We start from the raw sequence: 17,399 nt of genomic DNA, 5'->3' as shown, positions 1-17,399 counted from the left end.
AAAGAGGGGAAGGAAGAAACCCATAGGGTCCTGCCTGAGGAGACTCCCTGCTTCCCCTCAGTCTTTCACACCAACCAGTGCAGGGAGCCCACACTTGGGGAAGACTGGGGTCCTTTTGTTTTCTGACTGCATATGCTGCTTCTCCTGGCCTCTCCATGGGAGCTTGTAGGGAGGTGGAAGGAGCTACTTGGAGTGCTTTCCTGCCAGCTGACCCCACACTTGGTCATCTCAGCCCACCAGAGAACTTCCAACATGTGAATTTTCAAAAGGAAGAAATCAGGATTGCTTTTGACCTCCCTGACTTCTGCAAATTTGCCAGCCCTGTCCCTCAGGTAGGGCAGTGGGGTGCAGGAGGGACACACACCTGGCTAAGAAAATCTCCATGTGGTAAACAATCCTAGGTATAACTCTTCTCCTTGGCTATGGAGAATTCTGTCTGTGGTACAAAGCTTCCACAAGACATAGTGGACATGTGATGTTTCACTGTTTTACTTCCCAAAGATTTTTGAGGCTTGAGGCAAGGGCTAGTAAGAGGCAAAGCAATTTACCTTGACCTCAGAGCACTGCCCCAAGTAGAAGAGCCATCTGGTAGAAGCAAAGTTAGTTTTAGAATCTGTGTGCTTAGGTAGGTGCAACTAACTCAGACTATGTAGAACTTTGTCTAACACTGCTTTTTTTCCCATTAAAATGCTATTTTAAAATGTTTAATCCTATAGGAAAGTTTCAAGAACAGTAAAATAATGTGCACCATAATCTGTATACTTTTCTATATGTAAATGAGGTTAAGCAAAAATGAAGATTAGCATGACACCAATATGTATTCAGCTAAATTCATCAATTTTAATATTTTGGTATGTATAGGAAAATTTTCTTGTACCACCATACTAATATCACTTTGAGGAAATTTGATATTGATATGAAACTACTATCAAGGTATATATTCCATATTCAAATTTTCCTAAATCCATTATAGCTGGATTTTTTAAATATACAGGATATGATCAAGGATCACATGTTGCATTTTGTTGTCATTTTTCTTTAGAATCCTGTAATCTATAATGGTTTTCTGACATTTTTTATACAGCACTGACATTGTGGAAGTGTCCTGAACAGTTGTTCTGCAGAATTTGAATGTTTCTGATTGCCTCCTCATGATCTGTTTTAGGCAAAACATTTCTACAAGAATTGGACAGATGATACTTATTTCATGAAGTAGGGGGTGGGAAACTTAACATCTGTTGTCAAGTACAGTTAATGTTGAACTTTGATCATTCAGCATGATGCTGTTTGATTGAGAAGGTAAAGTGTTGTCATTCTGGTTTCTCCTAACTTACTGCATATGCAAAAATAAATGTTGGTGAGGATGTGGGGGAAAAGACACACTCATAGATTGCTGGTTGGACTGCAAATTGATGTAATCATCATGGAAAGCAGTATGGAGATTCCTCAGAAAACTTGGAATGAAACCATCATTTGACCCAGCTATCCCACTTCTCAGTCTATTTCCAATAGACTTAAAATCAGCAAACTACAGTGATGCAGCCACATCAATGCTATAAAGTAGCTCAACTCACAAAAGAGTTTTACTATGGAACCAACCTAGGTGTCCTTCAACAGACGAACAGATAAAGAAAATGTGGTCAATATGCACAATGGAATATTACTCAGTTTTAAAGAAGAACAAAGTGATGACATATGCCAGTAAATGAGTGGAAGTTAAGAATATCAGACAAAAACAACTGATAATTAAATTTCCATGAAGCTTGAGTAAGACACACTGGACAAAATACACATCAAAGTATTTCAGAATGAAATTCTTTGCACAGCAAAAAGGGAAATGCCAATGGATGAGTAATTGTACTTACTGGGAAATAGTGAACTAAAAAGCAAAGTAAATGAGGACTTACAAAAATGGTTTCCATAAAAATGATTGATTTAAAATATGAAAGTCATTGATATATAAACAATGAATCATTACAAATCACCTAATTGTAATAAAATAAAAGGTACAAGAAAAACACATAAATTATATGTACAGAATGTAGAGAATAGACTTACACTGAAAACTTGTAATTTACTCTTTTGGGGGGACAAACAAAAGAAAACACTGGCAGATAAAGTTTAGAACACAGCTTTTAAAATGATACACCATATGCACAACTTTAAAAATGATACATGCATACTCCCATTTAAACCAGGTGTTCCTCTTTCTCCCTTCAACATCCCCCCATTCAGGTTAGCCCCCAACCAAAGTTTCCCTTCACACTTACTCCCCCAACAAGGCCCCACTATTGAAGCCAGGTACCAGCCCTAAAACCTCTACCACACAAACTCAGCTGCCTCCAGGAGCACCCAGGAACAGCACCCAAGTGCCTCTGCCCCACTGCCCTGCAACCTCTGCCACACCCACTCAGCTCATGTCAAGAGCACCCAGGAACAGCACACTAACTCCTATGCCACACTTCCCCACCTCAACAGGCCTTAGCACTAATGCCCCCTCCAGGCACTCACTCAGAGCAGGCAGCCACTACCCCACATAGCTGCCAGTCTCTCTGCACCTCTCCAGCCAGGGTGGTGCCCCCAGAGGCCTCACGACGTGTGTCTGCTCCAGTCATCACCTTGCAGCCACAGGCACTGAGTGCCCCCTCCCCACACCCTACCCCACCTAGCCTCTGGTCCCAGGACACCTCTCCTGCAAGGGTCCAACCCCCACAGGCCTCAGAAAGAGGCCCCTCTCAAGGGGCCAGCACAGCATGCCCCCTCCACACACACTACCCCACCCAGCTCTAACTCATCTAGCTCCAATCCCCAATGCCTCTCCAGCCAGGGCTGCGCGCCCCCTCCAGACCTCAGCATGAGCGCCCCCTCAAGTAACTGCCTCGCAGAGACAGGCACAGTGTGCCCCATCACCACACATTACCCACCAAACTCCTTCACCACCCAGCTCCGGTCCCCTAAAACCTCTCCACCCAGGGCCATATGCCACATACCACTGGGGACACTGGAGTCCTCCCTACCTGAGACTGTCCTCATAAGTCCACAAGGACCAACAGGAGGTGGTGGTGAGGGCCATGCTGCCCCTGTGGGAGGCCCAACATCCTCACCAGGAACCATAAATGAGAAAGGACAGCAAGGACACCTTCCCAGAGGGTGACATAGTCTAGGGGCAAGACTGGAGCAGCCCAGGCAGCCATCAGTAGAAAGGATCTCTGTGATTTGAAGGCCCTAGCTTCTCCACAATCTGCAGTATACTTTTAGGCTGCCCAGAAATCCACTGTGCAGATGCAGTTTGGAATAAGTTCCTGCATGAATCAGTGAATGTGTGCAAACTGCATGCACATGTGTGTCAAGGGCGGGGGTATGTGCTGGGATGTTCCCAGGCCCTACCTCACAGTTATAAAAACAGTTCAGCCCTCCCAAGGTACTACCTCACCCAGCTCTGGTCCCCTAAGACCTCTCCAGCCAGGGTTGTGCCCCTACAAACCTCAGGAAAACTGCCCCCTCCAGCTAACCCCTAGCAAGAACAGGCACAGTGCACCTCTCCCCACAAAAGTTCCTACCCCACCAAGCTCCACCCCATTCACTCTGGTCTCCCAATAACTCTCCAGCCAGGACTGCACCCCCACAAGCCTCAGCACAAGCACCCACTGTAGGCATTGCATTGCAGTGACAGGCTCAGCAAGTACCCTCCCCATGTACTACCCCATCCAGTTCCTGGTGCCCTAACACCTCCCCAGTGAGGGCCTTGTACCCACAGGCCTCAGCAAGAGCGCCCCCTCCAGGCATCTCCTCACAGGTACAAACACAGTGTGCCCCTCCCCACCAACTACCTCACCCAGCTCCGTTCCCCTGAAGCCTCTTCAGCCAGGGCGGTGCCCCCAAAGGCCTCAGCATGAGCTTCCTCTCCAGGCAACACTTTACAGAAACAGTGTGCCCCCTCGTCACACACTACCACACCTAGCACCTACCCCATCCAGTCTGGTCCCCCAACACCTCTCCAGCCAGGGCCATACACAACACATTGCTGAGGACACTGGAGGTCTCCCTACCTTGGCTCTGCTCCCAGTTTCAGCAGGAAGGATCTCAGGTACTTGAGGAACATGCTTCTCCACTGTCTACTGGCCACTTCTGGATGCCTGGAAACTCAGAGCACAGAAACAGCTTGCAATATGCCCGCCCAAGCTTGTGTGCCTCACGCACTCGCCTGTGTGTTGAGGGTGGGACTTTGCCCAGGAATGTTACAAGGTAATGTCTAGCAACAACAGGCACAGTGCGCCTTCTCCCCAGACACTACCCCACCCAGCTCGGGTCCCCTAAGATCTCCAGCCAGGACCCTTCCCCCACAAGCCTCAGCATGGTCACCCCTTCAGTCACTGCCTCCCATGGATAGCACAGAGCACACCCTCCCCTGCACTATCCCACCCAGCTCCTACCCCACGGAGCTCCTACCTCACCCACCTCTACCCCTCCCACCTCGTACCCCACCCTGCTTCTGGTTCCCTAAGAACTATCCAGCAAGGTTCCTATCCCAAATAGGACTCAGCAGGGTCCACACATCCATGAACCACCTTACAGGGAGAGAGACACACACTGCCTCCTCCTCATGCATTACTTACCCAGCTCTGGTCCCATGACGCCGCTCCAGCCAGTGCTGCACCCCACAAACTGCTGGACACACTGGTGCCCTCTCTACCTGAGGCTCTCCACTGGGATGCACAATGTCCAACAGGAGCACAGTGGTGAGTGCCAGGCTGCCTTTGTGGGAAGCCTCACATCCTCACCAGGAACCGCAAAGTTGAAAGCTAGAAGGGACTTCATCCCAGAGGGCGACAAAGCTTCTTGGCCAGGAGCAGAGCAGGCCAGGCAGCCTTGCAAAGGTAGGTCCTCAGCTACTTGAAGACACGCGCTTCTCCACCATCTGCCTGAAACTTCTAGGCCGCAGGAAACCCACTGCACAGAAGTAGTTAGCAGTGCGTCTGTGCATACGTGCGTGCGTGTGTGTGTGCATGCATGTGCGCGTGGAGCATGACCGCGTCTTGCATTCGTTCGTGTGCGCATCATGCATTCAATTATGAGTTGAGGGCAGGGCTGTGCCCAACAATATAGGGGTGGGGCCACATGATGTGCAGGGAGGGCGAGCGGGAAGTAGAGTTCCCGGGAAGATGGGGAGGATGGCTTGTGTTGCAGGAGGGGGCGCTGCAGAACTTGCCCAGGAGGTGGCGTAGGGTGCCGGTTCCTTGTCTGGGCCACAGTATAGGAGGCAGTGCAGGAATGTTGTGTCGTACCTCCGCTCCCCTGCAGTAGCGCTTAAGGTTGGGGTCCATGCACAACTTTTGCTGTTTGGAGCCAAGGTAGTTCTCACAGCCCTCCTGGCTTCAACTTCTGGGAGGACTGGAGTTCTGGCCAATGCGGTGCTCAGCACTAAATAACTCTGGCCAAACATGGAAACCTGCCGGTGCCAATCCAGGGACCTGGTAGTGATGATGCAATTGCTTGGCTGCACAAGACTGCTGAGGTCTCCTGTCATATATATATATGTATATATACATACACACACGTACATATCTGAACCAGTAAGCACAGCTAGCACTCACAGGTACATATACACCTGATCACATGGATTTATGTAAAATTGGTTAATATGTAGAGGTAAGGTTAGGGTTAATATGAAATTTTGGTTTGAGTTAGTGGTAGGGTTAAAGATTAACATGTGTATGTGAAAATATGAACAGTCCTAAGTATTTACATTAAAAATGTACTGAAACATATATAAACATACATGTTATAACACAGAGAAGAATACAATATGAGTAATGTGATTATACATGTTGTATATAAGTGGAGGTGAGGATATAACCTATAAATTACATATATTAGTACAGATGCAGATTTATCATTAAACAATTAAAATAGAAGTCAAAATACAATTTAAAATTTATTGGACTACATGGATTCAAGTCAAACTGGATTTAGATAGAAAGGTAATGTAAAGATAATAAAAAATTTGGTTTGAGTTAGGATTAGGGTTAAAGAATGGACATGTATACTGGGAAATATCTGTATTCATAAGATGAATGTGTGAAAATATGTTAAAAATACATAAAAAACATGCATGGTATGACATTAGGGAGACTGTTATATGAATCATATGATGAGACATTTTGTAAATAGGGAGTTTCAAGGATATACCCTATAAATTATATACAGTGATATGTATGTGAATTTAATATTGATCATTGAAAATAAAAGTCAAAATACACTTTAAAATTCTTATTGGTGTACAAGGATTGAAGTAAAATTTGCCTTTCTTATAGAAGTAACATAAAGGTCAATATAAAATTTTGGATTGTGTTAGGGTTTTAGTGTAAGAATGAATATGTGAATTGGGAAATATCAATATTCATAAGAATATACTGTGAAATTATGTATGAAAGCATATATAAAACCACATGTTGATACAGGCATAAGTAAAATGTGAGTCATGTGATTACAAATTTGGTAAACATGGGGATGAAGAATATATCCTATAAACAATATATACCAGTATATATGCAAATTTAATATTGATAATTGAACATATAAGTCAAAATGCACATAAAATTTTATCATAGTGCACATGCTTTTAATAAAATTTAGTTCAGTTACTTATTTGAGGAGAACTGATAATGCAAGTTATATAATAGAAAGTATTTTCAGGGTAACAAATTTTTACCATGACAGTAGGATACCTGGTCATTGAATCCATACCTAGAAGCATTGCTTAAAAAACTATGCTTATATTTTAATGTAAATTTTTTTCCCAAAACATACTAAACGTTTCTAACTATGATGTGTCAGTACTCTTGGGAAGGAGGTTAACAAATGTCAACCTGACATTGAATAAGGAAAAACAAGAGACCAAACAGGGAAAGTCCTCCAGGTATAATTCCAGAACTGAAATGTTGATTTTGTGCCAGTTTTAGACTCTAATCCCTACTCCTGGGGGGAGTAAGGGAAGGAGAATTCATTTCATGAAATAAATTTGGGAAATGAGGTCAAAGAATCTGATCTCTTTCATAGAGCATTCTAATTAAATCTATTCCTCAACTGTCATGGAAATTCTTTTTCAGTACTGACACAGAGTGGAGTCAAGGTGTCATACCTGGGCTGGATGGCCCCTCAGGAGAGCTTGTTTCCAAAGCACTGTCTGGAGGAATCCCATCTACTAACTGCAGGGCTGAAAGGAACAACACGATTTATAAACAAGCCTCATACATAAAGCACCTTTACAGCTTCACTGTAGCTTTTTTATATATAATCCAGAAAGAATTGAGCCTTGACCTTGCTAAAAGTCATTTTACTACCCAACTGTGAAATGACAAAATTCCACTTAGATTCATTTCTCTCACTATATAAGTCAATCCTGGAGTGGCAATGTTTTCTAAATAAGTTTACAAATTACAATCTGCTCATTTTCGGATAATGAAGCCATATAATTTTGTCATTTTATTTTGTGTTGCAGATTCATAGAAAGTAGTCAAGTGAGAATAATCAGGGACTATTTATAAATCCTAAATATCATTATTTAATAAAAAGACAAACATATCATTTCTGTTTGTATTAAGCAGAACATAATACAAATGAAAGTGTTAATGGGAAAAGTAACATTACCAGTCACTCGGCCATTTCCATCACTTGAATGCTGAGCTGCTTTGGAGGGTGGGGAAGGTGCTTTTCACTTTGTTCTCCTCAAAGATGAAGTTCCCCAATGGAGGAGCTACTGAGCCGCAGAGAGCCTGTTCTCACTATGCTTGCTTCACAGGGACTCTGTAAAAAACAAAACCACCAAACACAATCCTATGAATAGAAATTAATTGCAAACCTTATGAAGACACTGATCTTTAAAACAAATCCATCATCTACCAAAATGAAGCACAATAGTAATTTATTAAAAAAATAGTTATGGAACAAAGAAAATCTGTGCAGAAGTAAGGTAAAATATAAGGAAAAATAAAATATATCCCTCCCCAATTAACTTAGACTAGGACAGGGGACAAATATGAAAATAACAAATTGAAATGTAAAAGGCTTTTGAGAAATACAGTTAAAAACTAACTTTTACAGAAGAATCAGAGAAATTATTGAATGTAAAGTAAGGTTTTAAAAGGAGAAGAGTACTGGTACACTAATAGCTGTCTTAGTTAATCTATCTCTTTTTAGCACCAGTGTATCAGTGGAAAATGTTTCAAGAATTTATATTTGCCCAAGATAAGGTCCTTGAGGTCACAGACTACAAGTGGCTACTGCTCACATTCCTGGCAGGTGAATGTCTGCAGAACCTAGGACTATCCTGCCTCCTCAGGCAGATTGATGCCTCCTGGCCAACTGCCACACCATCTTTGCTCTTTGACTTATAACAAAACTTAGAATTGTTCATACTTTATTTCTGCAATTTCTCTTTTCCCACTTGAGTTTCCCAATTAAACTTTTACCAACCCTTGACCCATTAACACTTTTCCTATCAAAATCACCAATGACCTTGACCACAAATAAATCAGTGGTCATTTCTCTCAGAACTCTTTTTTTTTGGACCTGTTAGCAGCAATAAACACACATGACCTCCCTTCTGCAGTGCTTTTTCTTACCCAGAACACCACATTTCTCACTCTCAACAGATCCATACTCTGGTTGCTCTGCTTTTTTGGTGCATTAGTTTTCATCTTCTGACCAACATTGGTGTCACCAGAACTCTGGCCATATTCTTGTTAATATCTATACTCACACTTTCTTGATGATTTGTTACCTGTAAGTTTTATATACATGCTGATGATTGTAAACTCATGTCTACTCCATCTGATGACCTGTTTTGGTCTCCATGGCAAGGACACTTCAACTTAGCACGTCTAAACCTGAAATCTTAGCAGTCATTCCTTTTCTTCCTTCTACCCAAACCCTGTACTTCTCATGGTCTTTATCTCAGCAAAGAGCAAGTCATTTTTCTATTTGCTGTCATTTCCTCTCTCATCATCCATAACAAATCTACCCTGTTGGCTCCTCCCTTAAAAGACACTGAGCATCAGCTTGACTTCTACCATAGAGTCTGAATCATTGACAACACTCTAACAGGGCTCTGCTTGTACACTGAATGCCTACTGTCTTTCCTCAACATAGCAGGAAGAAAAGATCCTGTTAAAGTGTGTAAGTTACTTTAGGATGTTTTGTTCAAAACCTTCTAGTATTTTCCCAATTGGCACAGAAAATCTAAGTCCTTTTAATTGATGTCCTGGTTCCTATATGTCTCTGACCATCTGCAAGGACAGAATAGCTCACTCCAGTCACAATGGCTTTTTTGCTGCCTCTCATGGTGCCTGGAGAGTTCCTGGGATGGCTACCCTGGCTGTTCCTATACCTAGAACATTCTTCCTTCTGATAGCTTAATGTTTCTCTCCCTCATTTCCTTCTGGTTATTTCTCACATGTCACTTTCAATGCCTTCCTCCCTGACTCCAAAATTTTCTATCCCATTTCCAAGCTTTACTTTTTTACTATAAGCCTTTAACAGCTTTTGGCTTATTTACTGGTTTATTATCTGCTTCCACTGAAATTGGCTATAAGGGCAGGAACTTGTTTTTCTATTTTGCTCATTGCTGTAATTCTGGAACAATTGTTTGGCATACAGAAGTTTCTCAATAAATATTTAAGTGAGTGGAAAATGAATTCTGTATTTTCTTCTTCATGGGTAAGAAGTCTTGATAAACGTGGACTAGATGTTTGTGTAAATTTGGGTCATTCCACTCTTACAGGACCATGTAAGTACATCCAAGCAAAATAGTCCAATACATAAGAAGTTCCCTGTCTTTGTGCTTTGCTACACATCCAGAAAAAAGTGACGAATTTACTATTTCATAACTTTCTAATACTTCTGCCAGAGGAAAAAAACCTGCCCCAAAAGAAAAAAAAATGATTTAAAAACTATCATCATTGCCAACTGTGTGAGATACTAAAGACAACGATGGATCACTACAGAGACAGAAACACAAGCCTACATGGCAGATTCTATACTATACAAACCCCTCATTCATAATTCCTCTTAAGGAAGGAGAGATAAGGTGGCTGGTGATCTCATCATCCCCCCAAATATTAAACTTCTACCATATCAGTTGATATATAGTTATAGCTAGCCCTTGCCATCATATTACGCTGTTCCTTCTTTCAGAACTCAAACCTCTAATAATCTAACAAGAAAAGAAAACCTGCCACTCAAACTCATATTTTGATTCTGAACCACTAAAGTCAATTCTAATTAACTATCGTGATCATCCCCCACTGGGAGGTCATGGGATGGATCCCCAACAGACCTCTAAAATAATTCAAGAGAAGGATCCTCAGTAATAAAGAGATGATATAGAACATAGTGAGGAATTAGCAGTAAATACTGATTTGAGTAGATTATAATGCCTCTGTGGTCTGAAACTTTCACTTGATCTCTCATAGTATTAGCAAATTCAGAGAAACTCAAGGAGTGGTTAAATGCTAAAAGAACATTTTAAAATATTTCTCTAAAAATCTAAAGATGTTATTTCTTGAGAAACTGACTTCAGTTTAGCCTTATTCAAGCATCACTATCACTGCAGACCTGGTTTATTAGTAACAATGCAGTAAAAGCACACCAAGGAATGACATCTTTGATCTTCCTCCTTAGTTTCATCTTTCTCATGTTTTGACTGATTGCTTTCATGAGGTATATAATAAAAATACTTCCACCTTAGGCCATATTCTCAATCACTGTCACTTATGAATCTCACCTATTACATGCTAAAAGCAGTCATGATATGAACTTCACAGACAATAGTGTTTAAGAGCTAAAGACTTTCATAATACAGTAAAGCAGACAGCATAGAAATTTTAAAAATAGAGGAATTTTTATACTCACAAATTCATGTAAACATATCCATAACTCAAATACAGAATACCCACATATTCATATATTTATCAGTCTGGAGATCCTAAAATAAGCTAGCATTTTTGTACAGAATATGTATATTTCTATGAACAAGGAATTTAAAACTTGTCAGAATAAATAAATAGCATTTATGAAGACAATTGATGGAATGCAAAGCTATGGATACCTTGGGAAGCATATATGGTATAGTCATTCTACAAAACACTGGTACAAATGGGCGTACATTTCTAGAGTTGCAGTTTGAACCACAGACCCTCAGAACAAGGACATTAGGAGAGACATGATTCTTACTAATTGATATGAGGTAGAACTTGTGCCTGTCATAACTAGATTCCATCTTATAATTAATAGTGAAAACTTGCTAAATAAAGAGACAAAATATAAATGTAACAATTAGTATAAGATGATCCAAAAGCAGGAGTTCTGAATTAATAAGAATTGTGAGATTAGTTAATCAACACAAGATTAATAATAGAAATGTAAATTTTGAGATGTAACACCAGTAATAGCATTTAAAAAATAGCTTTATATTTTCAGTCGTCCTATGGGATACAGAAGAGGTTAGTTGTTTTTATAAAAAGAGACTCTCAGAAAAGAGCTTCAGTCAGCCAAGGTAACAGCCAAACAAAGTTACTAAAAGTCAAATTTGAAGTTTTTTGAGGTTGACTAAAATATCACTACTAAGAAAACCTAGAGGAGTACTTGGTCTTGAGGAAAAGATGGTCTGTATCTACTGAACATATCCTCTTCTTGGGTGAAAGTCTGCAGGAAAAATGGAGTATTTACATTAAAACCCTTTAGTACTTCTTGGTTAGATTGTAGCCAAGAAAGCAGACTTCCTAAATTACGACAGTTCTTTAAGTAATACACAAGTTTCCATTTAGAATATATTCTCCTGTGTCCTTCAGGATGTGCTCCCAATAGTCTCCAAGTAACTGTACTTTTGCACTGATCAGAATTCAATCACCTAGTGTGAACCAGAGGGAGGTTCATAGAAGTTTTTTTTTATGTTGGAAAATAGCTCACCATAATGGTGATCCCCAAAATGGACTATGGGGTCAACACTAGGGGGAGAACCAAGAAATGTGTCATTTACTGTCTCTGTGACCTTCAGTCTCCTCATCTATAAAAAGTAACCATATCTATGTTAAAAGGTGCTGTGATCCTTAAATGATCTCAGCATATATAAAATGGTGCCTAGTACACAGTACATGTTCCATATTTATCAGCTGTTATTACATGACATGTGAAGGTATTCCGTAAACAAAGTAAAAACATGATAGTTATTAAGGTTAAAGTGAAAAGTATGGATATTTAAAAAAGGAAATATTTATGACTGCCTTTCTCTTTGGTGAAAGTGAAATTGGGGGTCCTATTGGAATCAATCTCAGTTATGATCAACTTTAAAACCCAACAGTGTTCAATATTCAGGAACCTGTGCTTAGTCTGCTGCATAAGCCGAATTCGCTGTTCTAAAATTCTCCACCTTTAATCACCTCAAGTTATTTCATCATACCATGAAGGACTTTAATAAAAGTTAAATAATTAACACTAGTTTGTTAAATGCTGGTGATGAGTACGTGAATATGCATTAGAGTATATAAATCTGAACAATCTAACAGGTGAAGTTTACATGAAGAATTAAATAAAGAATAATTTATAAATGTTTACCTTTTATAACCAGGATACATTTCCTTTGGTCAAATTATATATGTGTGTGTATATATATACACACACATACATACATACATATATATTTAACAGTGGTTAAAATTTAATTATTTTAAGTCTAAAGGGTTTACAATATGAGAAAATAGGTTTCTATTTACCAGGAGAAACTGTTATGGTTAATCATTAGAGATATTCAATTATTTAATTTAGTTAAAGCTACTGATAAGTCTGTCTGCCATTAGTGACCACTGCACCTGTAATAGAAACACACATCACCAAACCGTGTGCTCTGTGAAAAGGGAAACACTACAAGGAAAAAACAGAATCCTCTAGCAAAAAGGGCAACGTCAGGTTGAAAACCAGGCCAGATCGTTAATGTCCCACAATTCTCATCCAAATCAAAATTCACTGGTTCAAATGAAACTAAATAAAAGTTGAAAACAGAATTAAATAATGTTCAAAAGACTGATGACTAGCTGAGGACTAGCTTTGCACTAGTTACTAGGTCACTTATTAATCATTAGGTGAATCATAAGATGTGGGTCACTGGAATCAATGCATTCTAGAAAAGAACACAAAAAGAAAAAAATCAATTAAGGCATATAAACAGTAGCCTAATTTTAATAATGTTATTTAATGTATCTATTAGGAGTTTTTTAAATTATCTGTTTACAATATTATTTTCACATGTGGGGAGGATCGGGGTAAATAGAGAGAACCTAAGAAATCCTGTAAAATTATTATAAATTATATATATATATATATATATATATATATATATATATATTTTAAGGTACAGATCAACATTATTCTTTGCCAGCTATATATTCCTTGTAAATACTATGAGATAGTATGAAATATTAAAGTTCATTAACTTGAATATCTAAGCAACTTCATTAACTTGAACACATCTTCATGAAACTAAGTCTTTGAGCACTTTTTAGTGATACCCACGTGGTCCTTCAGGAGTCCAGGGAGAAAGATGTCCATTATTCAATGTCTTAAGTTGTTTCTGTAGTTTAGGTTTCATAAATCCTCACAGAGTTGAAGTAGGCATCACCATCTCATTACCACTGATCAAAGCTTCCCACAACAAAGCCCTTTCATCCAATTTTAAAAGACAATAAAAGGATCAAAATAATTTTACAATACTAGAGCTGGAAGACACTTTGATGAACACAGTTACAAAACCTTATTCTACAGAGAAGAAAACCAAGCCACAGAGAAATTCAATGAAGATGATGATGGAAAAGAAAATGACAAGGACAAAAAAAAATCATAGGCCCAAGAATAGAATGTAACCATACTCCAAACCACGACAATTCCTGTTCTGCCACAATATACTTCTTTTTTCCAGCCCTTCTCTATGCAAAGAAGAAATAAATTACAAATTTTTCAACTTGTGTTATGACCTGAAAATGTTTTTACACTTCTCTTGAAGCAACATGCACTTTCATTTCATAAGCCCTACAATTTTGTGTGATAGCATACAACCAATTCTTGTTATTGAGAAAACTTTGCTTATTACATTTTGTTAAAGACCAAAGATGAGGGCCTCTCTCAATAGTATATCTTGTGGGGAAAAGACAGGATGAACCAGAAGAGCGCAGAACCCATGATCAAGCTTAAAGATAGGGAATGGTGTTAACTCTAGTCTTCTGTTATCATTTTAGCAGAAGTCTTTCTAGGGACAGGGTAGGGGAATATGCAACACCAACAGGTAAACAAACTGGGGCCAATTCAGTTGATTCCAAAAAATGCACCAAAGATGTATAGCTGGCTTCATTCCAGACAGTGCCCCACCTCTATAAGCTTATCACCATCATTCTAGGAAAGATGCCCACTTCTCTCTGCCCTGGCCTCTGTTATCACAAACCAATTACCACTGAAAGGTGAATCTCTCCCATGGCAGACAGGCTAAGCGAACTTTGAACCACAAGGATTGGTCAAGAAAGCCTCCTAACACTGATGGTTTTCAATATGGTTTTATGAATATCTTGTGCAATTTTAGAGAGAAACAACTTTTTTGCATATTAATAGATAAGGAAGAGAAATCCACATTAATCCCACAACCCATTGTTCTTTGAATAATATTTTTATTTAAAATTTAAATTTATAATAAGCATAGTTTTTTTTTTACATTTCGGTCAGAAGTAAACTGGGCAGAAAACTAAAAAGTAGTGATACAGAGGGTTATTGTGGACATTAACTGGGTAATATTCTTTAAACTTGATATGTAATATTAATAGTCAATAATATAAGCATTCACCATTGCTTTTGTTATTCTGACCCTTGAAATGAACCTTATGAAAACCACAATAACAAAATATGCTTTATATCTGGGAAAGATTAAATATATTGTGCCAGTGCATTTCTCTACTGAAACCAGCCATATTTTTGGAAGTACAGACAGCTGTATTTGATGTATCAAACTGCAAATGCCATGGTAACCACTGTTCCCAGGCAATTGTAGAATGATGTGTGTGGTCCACTTTCCATATGATAAGAGGAGAGTGGAGGGGAAAATAAAATGTTACCCGATGATCTGGATTAAAAAACAGTATATTTCTTAAAGACTACAAATACAAACTTTATATATAGAAGAGTACAACCTTAATTACTCTGTTGAAAAGTAGGATTAAAATCAATTAAGTAAAATGAAAACAAATATATACCTACTCATACAAGCAGATACATCATCTGCTTGTAAGCCATTGATATAAAAGTGAGTAAAAGATGAAGACAGCACATATTTTGAAAAAATTAAGTTACTTATTAAAAATGAATACTCTAGGTATTAAATTTCACTTGCATAATACTAGATGTCAAAAGTCTCAACTGCTCAATCTTTGAGTGTTTGTAGCAGAATGCAAAAGGAGACAAAATGAAATATCCACTAGAGATTATTCCAACTGTGTTTTCAGTCACAACTCAATATCCCAAGAAAATGGCATATCATGTTAGTGGTCAGTGGAAAAGCTGTTGGGTGTTGTGTACACATAGCTCTAAGCCGCAAAGACACACCAAATATGTCAAATGAAAAATTCTCCCAAAGGTTCTATGAATTCTGAGTCAAGATTATCCACAAATTCAACTTTTTTACCTCTTCTTCTAATGTAATAAATCTAGTTTCTGCACATACAGTGCAGAAACTAGATTTCTGAACTTAGTTTTAGTTCCAGAATTATAAGTCACTTTCAATTTAAGTCAAGTCACTGCATTTCTGACTTCCTGTTTCACACATGTTGGTCTTACTATATACAACTGTATATATTTTCTATACTAATGCATGGGATATGGTTTGCATAAATAAGAGAATGAGTCAAATATTTTATATTTTGTCACAGAATTGACATTTTGAATCATTAGAAGCACAAAATGCTCCAAAAGTTCCATTAAAAACTGCCAGAAAAATTCTAATTGGAAAGTTTTTCTTTTCAAATGAACATTTTTGTAGATAGGAATATCTCCACCTTTATAGGGAAAATGACATGAAGCCTGAAATAATGGGAAAAAAGTACAGAAAAATTTAAGGACATGAAATTGACAGTGAAATATATATTCTATAAAATACAGTCTTAAATGGGGAAAATTTTAGGTACAGACCTATTCCAAGAAAAATTTAGACTATTTTACTAATTTTAAACTTTTATGAATTCTTTTTGGAAACTGCACAATCAGTTTCCAAAATCAGCTCAGAAAATCAACAGCCTGTAATGTGAATAATTTCAGTACAATTTCTAAAAACACAATCCAAATATCTTAATTTGTCGATATTGAGAAATGTCTTAGAGGAATTAGGCAAATTATTAAATACGGGCAGCCAAAAAAATATATAAGAGATATGTTTGACAATTTTTTTCAAGATACAGTTGAACTAACTTATTGGTAAGCCTTGATTGTGGGAAACATAGTATTAGTGACTTTAAAAGAACACTAAAATGAACTCAAAGCTCAAAATGGATAAAACTGCTAATTATAAATCACTGTCAGACATTACTGGTATTTATCTCTCTTACTTATTTTCTGTCACTTTACTCATACAAAGTAAGCATTTGTATTTCTAATATCACATAAATATTTCCAATATTTGCTTTCTGCTTTAGTATAGTTTGGAAGAAAAAAAAATGGAAAATATTGCAACACTGTACTTCTGTTAAACAGTGCACCCTTGTAGCTTATTTTGCATCACAGACAATGAAAATCATAGGACATAAGTGTATCTAAAATTCTCTGCATACTTAAGAACAGATTTGTACAAATATTTTTTCTTCCAGTTACATTTTCCCCAACATGCCTGTACTTTCAATCACATAAAATAGTGACTTTTTAAAATTCAAAGTTCAGCCAGGAGTGGTGGCATCTGTAATCCTAGTAACTCAGGGGGCTGAGGCAGGAGAATTGCAAGTTTAAGACCAGCCTCAGCAAGTAATCAGTAAACTAAGTAATTGATATGCTTTGCTGAATTTTCTGAATGTCTGTATATAAGTAATGTCAATCCAATGGTTAATTATATTTATATGCACAGTGTAATACATAATATAATGTTTTAGGTGTTCATCCTTGATTTTTAAATATAAGGTTGTCAAAATTCTGGATTTTCTATAAAAGCCTAAGAAAACATTTCTAAAAGCCACGTGGTCCAGTTACCATAAAACTAAATATAAGCAACCTATGTTATCCAAGTGTTTCAGAAAATTCAACAAATACAAAACTGAAATATATACTAAAATTTTGTGATATGACAAATTCTCATTGTATATAATATACTTGGATATGTGGAAGCT

At 38.3% G+C, this 17,399-nt stretch overlaps 1 protein-coding gene across 6 annotated transcripts in view; it reads right to left on the bottom strand.

The window, feature by feature from the left end:
• LOC144373819 (uncharacterized) overlaps window positions 1-17,399 on the bottom strand; it is a 98,146-nt gene that overhangs the window by 69,658 nt on the left and 11,089 nt on the right. For 3 of the 6 annotated variants that reach the window (XR_013433367.1, XR_013433366.1, XM_078036794.1), the window contains 5 exons: window positions 7,651-7,806; window positions 7,142-7,216; window positions 5,210-5,520; window positions 4,617-4,950; window positions 4,050-4,143 (listed from right to left, as the gene is read on the bottom strand). Coding sequence is in view for 4 of the 6 variants with exons in the window: in XM_078036794.1 (XP_077892920.1) it covers window positions 4,050-4,143; window positions 4,617-4,632 (110 nt within the window). In the remaining 2 variants the exon portion in view is untranslated. The remainder of the gene's footprint in view (window positions 1-4,049; window positions 4,144-4,616; window positions 4,951-5,209; window positions 5,521-7,141; window positions 7,217-7,650; window positions 7,807-17,399) is intronic. The other 3 variants (XM_078036795.1, XM_078036798.1, XM_078036796.1) reach the window with 3 other exon arrangements.

The sequence above is a fragment of the Ictidomys tridecemlineatus genome, unplaced genomic scaffold (genome assembly GCF_052094955.1).
Source record: "Ictidomys tridecemlineatus isolate mIctTri1 unplaced genomic scaffold, mIctTri1.hap1 Scaffold_50, whole genome shotgun sequence".
Lineage (NCBI taxonomy): Eukaryota > Metazoa > Chordata > Mammalia > Rodentia > Sciuridae > Ictidomys > Ictidomys tridecemlineatus.
Note: the sequence above shows the minus strand (reverse complement) of the source record. Positions and strands in the feature narration are given on the sequence as shown.